The sequence below is a fragment of the Acyrthosiphon pisum genome, chromosome A1, assembly GCF_005508785.2.
Source record: "Acyrthosiphon pisum isolate AL4f chromosome A1, pea_aphid_22Mar2018_4r6ur, whole genome shotgun sequence".
NCBI classification, from domain to species: Eukaryota; Metazoa; Arthropoda; class Insecta; order Hemiptera; family Aphididae; genus Acyrthosiphon; species Acyrthosiphon pisum.
Window position 1 is genome coordinate 35,680,525 of NC_042494.1, and position 7,927 is coordinate 35,688,451.

Below are 7,927 nucleotides of genomic sequence, written 5' to 3' on the forward strand. Positions count from 1 at the left end.
TTACCTTCCCGGTCATTTTAAGGCAGTGCACATTAAGTTCCCTACCCCGTTGAATCCAAGGCAGTGAGCATTAAGTTGCCCATGTCAAGGTAGCATCATCACAACCTAGGTTCCATAGTTTCATTTCATAACAGGCCCAAGTGGCAACATTGGTAGCAGAGCGTGGTTATTACTCAATTTTCTAATCTTATCTAATTTCAACTATCTATCTTCGGTTATACCGTATAGTTAAAACTACTATGGCGCCTTCGGAGTTGGCCGAATGTATTAGGAAACGCCGTGTAGCAAAGGGTAAAATAACTCGATTTGGATCATTCTTTGACACATTCCAAAGGAATGCAAGGCGCAACTATACTGAGTTGAAGTTACGGCTGGACAAACTGGAATCATTGTTTGATGAATTCGACCTTCTTCAAACTGAAATCGAAGGTTTGGATGAATCTGACTCGCAGCAAGAAGAACTCATCAAATTTGAAAATGAATATTTTTCCATACAAGCGGCGGCGGTGAACGAGTTATCATCACAAGAACAACAATCACCTGATCAATCATTCACTCAAAATCATCGACAGGGTGTTGAAGCTCACATAAAGTTGCCGAGAATCAACCTTCCTGAATTTGACGGAGAATATGAAAACTTGCAGTGTTATCGGGATACTTTCAGTATCATGGTTCACAACGCTCGAATACCTGCAGTAGAAAAATTTCAATATCTCCGATTATCTTTGAAAGGGCTGGCGGCACAGTTAATCGAAAGTTTGGAGGTAACGGAGGGGAATTATTTAGTTGCATGGAACTTAGTTCAAGAGCGATTTGAAAATAAGCGTCTCATAGTACAGACTCATGTTTAAAAATTATTTGCAGTAAATAAGTTAGAAAAAGCATCAGCCTCTGAAACGAGAAGTTTCTTCGACACCTTTCGTCCACACCTGGGAGCTTTAAAAGCTATCGGAGAACCAGTGGATGAATGGAGTACGCTATTAGTACACATAGCATCATCCAAACTCGATGATAAATCGCTCATGGAATGGGAAGCTTCACGAAGAGACACAAGTGTACCAACATGGAACGAGTTCACTACCTTTCTAAATCATCGATGTCAAACGCTCGCAGCCATTGAAGTTTCTAAAGTGCAGGGAAGAAGTATGTGTCAAAACTCATCAATACTAGGTCGACGGTCATTTACCACGGTTCAGCAAACGTCCATCACGTCACAGTCAAAATGTCCCATGTGCAAATTAGTACATGCTCTTTATCAATGTCCAAAATTTTTAGCTTTGATAACGCCAGAGAGAGTGAAATTTGCCAGAACAGTAAACGTTTGCGTTAACTGTTTGCGGGGGGGTCACCGAGCATCAGCTTGTCGTAGTGTGGGTTGTCCAAAATGCAACAAACGACACAATAGCAAACTACATCTTGAAGACGAGGAAAGAGAAGAAGCATTTGCGAACAGTGCATTAATTTATGAAGAAAATGGAAATGTTTCTGATACTCAGGAAAGCATAGTGGATAGCGAAGATAGCCATATAGCATTAAAGGCACAAATAATAGAAAAGAGAAAACCCCTCGGTGAAGTAACAATGTTATCAACGGCTTTAGTTATCATTACCAATGTGCGTGGTAAAGGAATTATGGCAAGAGTTTTACTGGATTCTGGTTCCCAAGTCAACCTTATGACTACCAGACTGGCCACAAAACTAGGGTATCCAATAACTGAAACAGCTACAACGGTAAGTATCAACGGAGTATCAGGTATGTCATGTAAAGCAATTGGACAAGTCAGCGCTACTGTAAAATCGAGAGTTAACACATATTCAACAGATCTACGGTTCTTGGTATTACAGAACATCGCGAACACCTTGCAGTCAGTACAACCAACCAACGAAGTCATGAACACAATTAATCTAGGTGAATGTGCTGACCCAGACTTTCATTCTACAAAAAAAATTGATATAATACTTGGCTCCGAAATATTCTACGAGCTATTATGTATCGGTCAAATAAAACCAGCAGGCACTCGCACAATTTGGCAAAAAACTGTGTTCGGCTGGGTTCTGTCAGGGCGGGTACAGAGTGACCAAATTATTCCTCAAACTTCTTGTATGACAACAATGGTGAGTAGCGATGATAATTCCATTCAGAACGAAGTACAGAAGTTTTGGGAGCTCGAAGAAGTCGTTGAACCAAAGGAACGAAGAAAATATAGTATTGAAGAATGTAAATGTGAAACCCATTTCTTGCAGACGTCTTCAAGAGACGCCGATGGTAGATTTACGTTAAAACTACCATTTCGTAACAACATACAGCAATTACTGGGTGAATCACGTTTCATGGCAACGAAGAGCTGATCATCAGATGGAACGTAAATTAAATGAAAACCCAGAGCTTAAGCTGGAATACGTCAGGTTTATGCGTGAGTATCAAAATCTTGGTCACATGACCCTGTCGACTAAGACGAATATTCATTCGACGGAACATCCACAAGTATTTTTACCACATCACCCAATCATCCGAAATGAGAGCTCTACCACAAGGATTCGAGTGGTTTTTGACGCTTCTGCAAAAACTTCCACCAATATATCACTCAATGAAACTTTAATGGTTGGCCCAACTATTCAAGATGACCTCCGTAGAATTTTAATGAGATTCCGAATACATCAGGTAGTTCTTACAGCTGATATCGAAAAAATTTATAGGCAAATCAATGTTAGTGAAAACTGTCAGTCATATCAACAAATTCTTTGGCGGGAAAACCCAAACGATCCATTGGAAGCATATCGTTTAAACACGGTTACTTATGGAACATCATCCGCGCCTTTTATGGCTATCAGAACATTATATTTCTTAGCAGACTGTGAAAAGGATGACCTTGCTAATGCAGCACGTATTACCAAGCGTGACTTATATGTAGATGATCTTCTGACCGGCGCCACAGACCTTTTGGAAGCAGCCATACTTCAAGATTACATGTTACAATTATGCGAACGGGGAGGATTCTCTCTTCGGAAATGGTGTTCCAATCGTGAAGAGCTATTAAACCGAATCCCCGACGATCTGCGAGCCACTAGTTCTGATCTTAGTTTTCAAGATGACCATTCAATTAAAACCCTTGGAATACGATGGAAACCTAAAGCGGACCAGCTGCATTACAAGGTCCAAGTAATGACACCATTAACACGGATGACAAAGCAAACTATAGTCTCCGAAATATCCCGTTTATTTGATCCACTCGGGCTAGTTGGACCAGTAATTGTAAAAGCAAAAATATTTATTCAACAACTGTGGAAATTAAAGTTATCGTGGGATGAATCACTTCCGAGTGAATACCATACATCCTGGGAACGATATAGACAGGAACACTTGGATATCACAAAGGTAAGCATACCAAGAAGAGTTATACGGAGTGGTGACATTCAGCTACATGAACTTCATATATTCTGCGATGCGTCACAAGTCGCTTATGGAGCATATGCATACATTCGCACCGTTAGCCATTCGGGTGAAATCCACTCACAATTATTAACTGCTAAATCTCGGGTATGCCCATTAAAGACAGTGACAATGCCTCGTCTAGAATTATGTGCAGCACTGTTGGGTAGCAAGTTGATGACGGTTGTGGTCCAATCGTTAAGCGATATTCTTAAAGTTGATCGAATTCTAATGTGGTCTGACTCATCTATTGTATTAAGTTGGATTCGAAACGAAGGTGCCACAGACATTTGGAAAATATTCGTAGCAAATCGTATTGAAGAAATCCGGGAACTAACAAACAAACAGGATTGGTGGCACATTGACGGGACGAATAATCCGGCGGATTTCATTTCTCGTGGCTTAAGCGTCGCAGAAATCACTAACTGTTCTCAATGGTGGAGTGGACCTTCATGGATGATACAACCAGAAACTAAATGGCCAAAACAAAAGTTATTGAACAACGAAGAGGAACCTTTAGAACAACGTAAGACACTTAAGGTATTACACGTCCACACCGAGAGTCAAAAGGAGTTTCAAGATATCATTTACAGATTTTTGAAACTAGAAAGATTGCAACGGGTAACAGCTTATCTATTCCGAGCAGTTACTCAAAAGAAATACCGCCTGACTGGAGAGTTGAAGGTTGAGGAACTAAAACGAGGGTTGGTGTACTGGGTAAAAATCACTCAAGCTCAAGCGTTTTCAACTGAAATTTCCCAGTTAAAGGTTGGAAACAGTTTAAATGACAGCGAATTACAGTCATTAGTTCCATTCATCGACGACAATGATGTATTAAGGGTTGGAGGCCGGCTACAAAACTCAAACGAGTCATATGAGGCTCGTCATCCCATTATTCTGCCTTCTACCACATATTTAGTCGAATTAATTGCGGACAAGGAACATCGACGGTTAATCCATGCCGGACCACAGCAAATAGTAGCTAGTTTGCAAAGAGTATTCTGGATTCCAGACTTGCGCAGTGTTATTCAAAAGATAATTTTTAAATGTAACCCATGCTATAGATGGAAGGTACAAGCGTCTAAACAGCTAATGGGCTCCCTTCCAATTAATCGAGTTAATCCATCATCAATATTCCATGTTTGTGGAGTCGATTATGCTGGTCCTTTTCAAGTGCGTTTCGGTTCTCGCAGATCAAAACATATATATAAATCATACGTCGCCTTATTTGTATGCTTTACAACAAAGGCCATACATTTAGAATGGGTAGATGACTTAACTACTGAATCATTTCTCGCTGCGTTACGGATATTCATCGCTAGACGCGGTTGTCCATTACATATACATTCTGATAATGGTCGACATTTCGTTGGAGCATCGGCACAACTGAAGAACTTTCTCGGATCAAGGGAATTCAAACAAAACATTAACGCATACACAACTCAAGCTGGAATTGAGTGGTCATTCATTCCACCACATTCCCCACATATGGGTGGACTATGGGAAGCAGGAGTAAAATCAATGAAATATAATTTAAAAAGAAGTTTAGGAGAGTCGATATTAAACCACCAGGAGGCCAAAACTTTGCTAGCACAGATCGAAGCAATATTAAATTCAAGGCCTTTAACTCCCGCATCAACACACCCTAGTGACATGGAAGCACTGACCCCGGGTCACTTTATTATAGGAAAAACTCTAACCGCATTGCCTGAACCCAATTACCTTGATGTAAAAGCTCCACGCCTTCGTTGGCACATGGTACAACAACTGGTACAAGGATTTTGGAAAAGACGGCGGACGGAGTATCTACAGTCATTACAAGTACGTCACAAATGGACTCAGACTGAAGAGAATCCCCAAGTTGGCGATTTAGTGCTGATTCGAGAAGACTATGAAACACCACTCGCATGGAGTCGGGGTAGAATACTTCTTCTACACCCAGGAAGTGATGGTCTCGTACGTGTCGCAACAGTAAAAACAGCAACCGCAGAAGTGAAACGACCAATCCATAAACTCTGCCTATTACCCGGTCAACGAGAAGTTCAATTAAACCCGTGAAGGGTTTAATGGGGGCCGGTATGTTGCCGCGACACAGTGTTGTGATTATCATGCGATATGCAAAACAGCGCAGCGGCGGCGACCAGTCTTTATCTCTCTCCCCCTTCCTCGTCCTCATTTAATCGTTACTCTTTAGGTATGTGAATTATAATCACCTATATAAATTAATTTATTATTATTGTTATCGTTGTCGTCATATTGTCTTTGTTTTTATATCATCTGTTTTAATGTTTTTGTTGTGATTACGCGGCCAACGCCCTTATTGTTGTTATTAATTTTTTTTACCGTTAAGTGTTATTATACACATCTACGTACCTACTTATATTAATTACTGTATTATTGATTCGTGTTAATTGTTTTTCTTTTTTTTTTTTTTGCTATTGAAGCACCGCGGAAGTGTTTGTTTTGTTGCCACTGCGGCAACATATGTATATTATATATTTATACCTGATCAGTCATTGCGACATATTATTATTATATAAAATTCTACCACCGGCCGAGTCAGTGCGACACGGAACCGTTGTATTCTTGTCATTATTGCAATAAAGCGCCACCATTACCAGCATTTACGTGAGTTCTATTGTATTTCTGGTTGGGTATTATTGTCGTGTACTCATCTACACCAGCTAGTCATTGAGACATCGATGGACAGGGCTCTTCCATCGTCGAGATCGGGATTGGTGTCATCATCGATTGCGTAAGACCGCCAGCACCCGCCGTGGTGTGTGAGAGGCCGCCAGGGTCTTCGAGTTCAGTCACCGTCGGTTGTCATTCGTTGCAGCCATCATCCATATCATTATCATAATCGTAGAGTTAAGTGTAGATTTTAAGTATTCGCCGATTTCTGTGAGGTTGGTGGTCATTGCACCAAACCTATTCCGACCACCAAGACATCCCCACCATATAACTAAACTCATCTTCCTTACTCCCGTGCATAAATTCAACTTCCTTGGTCCGTTAATTTTAAGTCTCTTTTGGTCCCCTCCTATCGTTGTCGTCGTCGTATCTGGTTGCCTTCCCGGTCATTTTAAGGCAGTGCACATTAAGTTGCCTACCCTGTTGAATCCAAGGCAGTGGGCATTAAGTTGTCCATGTCAAGGTAGCATCATCACAACCTAGGTTCCATAGTTTCATTTCATCGTAACAGGCCCAAGTGGCAACATTGGTAGCAGAGCGTGGTTATTACTCAATTTTCTAATCTTATCTAATTTCAACTATCTATCTTCGGTTATACCGTATAGTTTAAACTACTATGGCGCCTTCGGAGTTGGCCGAATGTATTAGGAAACGCGGGGTAGCAAAGGGTAAACTAACTCGATTTGGATCATTCTTTGATACATTCCAAAGGAATGCAAGGCGCAACTATACTGAGTTGAAGTTACGGATGGAAAAACTGGAATCATTGTTTGATGAATTCGACCTTCTTCAAACTGAAATCGAAGGTTTGGATGAATCTGACTCGCAGCAAGAAGAACGCATCAAATTTGAAAATGAATTTTTTTCCATACAAGCGGCGGCGGTGAACGAGTTATCATCACAAGAACAACAATCACCTGATCAATCATTCACTCAAAATCATCGACAGGGTGTTGAAGCTCACATAAAGTTGCCGAGAATCAACCTTCCTGAATTTGACGGAGAATATGAAAACTGGCAGTGTTATCGGGATACTTTCAGTCTCATGGTTCACAACGCTCGAATACCTGCAGTAGAAAAATTTCAATATCTCCGATTATCTTTGAAAGGGCTGGCACAGTTAATCGAAAGTTTGGAGGTAACGGAGGGGAATTATTTAGTTGCATGAAACTTAGTTCAAGAGCGATTTGAAAATAAGCGTCTCATAGTACAGACTCATGTTTCAAAATTATTTGCAGTAAATAAGTTAGAAAAAGCATCAGCCTCTGAAACGAGAAGTTTCTTCGACACCTTCCGTCGACACCTGGGAGCTTTAAAAGCTATCGGAGGACCAGTGGATGAATGGAGTACGCTATTAGTACACATAGCATCATCCAAACTCGATGATAAATCGCTCATGGAATGGGAAGCTTCACGAAGAGACACAAGTGTACCAACATGGAACGAGTTCACTACCTTTCTAAATCGTCGATGTCAAACGCTCGCAGCCATTGAAGTTTCTAAAGTGCAGGGAAGAAGTATGTGTCAAAACTCATCAATACCAGGTCGACGGTCATTTACCACGGTTCACCAAACGTCCATCACGTCACAGTCAAAATGTCCCATGTGCAAATTAGTACATGCTCTTTATCAATGTCCAAAATTTTTAGCTTTGATAACGCCAGAGAGAGTGAAATTTGCCAGAACAGTAAACGTTTGCGTTAACTGTTTGCGGGGGGGTCACCGAGCATCAGCTTGTCGTAGTGTGGGTTGTCCAAAATGCAACAAACGACACAATAGCAAACTACATCTTGAAGACGAGGAA

The 7,927-nt window shown here is 40.9% G+C and overlaps 2 protein-coding genes across 2 annotated transcripts; both read left to right on the forward strand.

The window, feature by feature from the left end:
- The first annotated feature begins 239 nt into the window (after positions 1–239).
- On the forward strand, positions 240–2,348 carry LOC103308005. Its single transcript, XM_008180588.1, has 2 exons — positions 240–756; positions 865–2,348. The coding sequence occupies exons 1-2, from the start codon at positions 240–242 to the stop codon at positions 2,346–2,348; spliced, it is 2,001 nt and encodes a 666-aa protein (XP_008178810.1).
- A 7-nt stretch (positions 2,349–2,355) lies between these two features.
- On the forward strand, positions 2,356–5,487 carry LOC103308006. Its single transcript, XM_008180589.1, has one exon. The coding sequence runs from the start codon at positions 2,356–2,358 to the stop codon at positions 5,485–5,487; it is 3,132 nt and encodes a 1,043-aa protein (XP_008178811.1).
- Positions 5,488–7,927: the final 2,440 nt, after the last annotated feature.

Coding starts and splice junctions, on each gene's coding strand:
- LOC103308006 (XM_008180589.1), top strand. CDS start 2,356: ATGGAACGTAAATTAAATGAAAACCCAGAGCTTAAGCTGGAATACGTC.
- LOC103308005 (XM_008180588.1), top strand. CDS start 240: ATGGCGCCTTCGGAGTTGGCCGAATGTATTAGGAAACGCCGTGTAGCA. Junction 757..864: donor GGCGGCACAGTTAATCGAAA/GTTTGGAGGTAA, acceptor AATTATTTGCAG/TAAATAAGTTAGAAAAAGCA.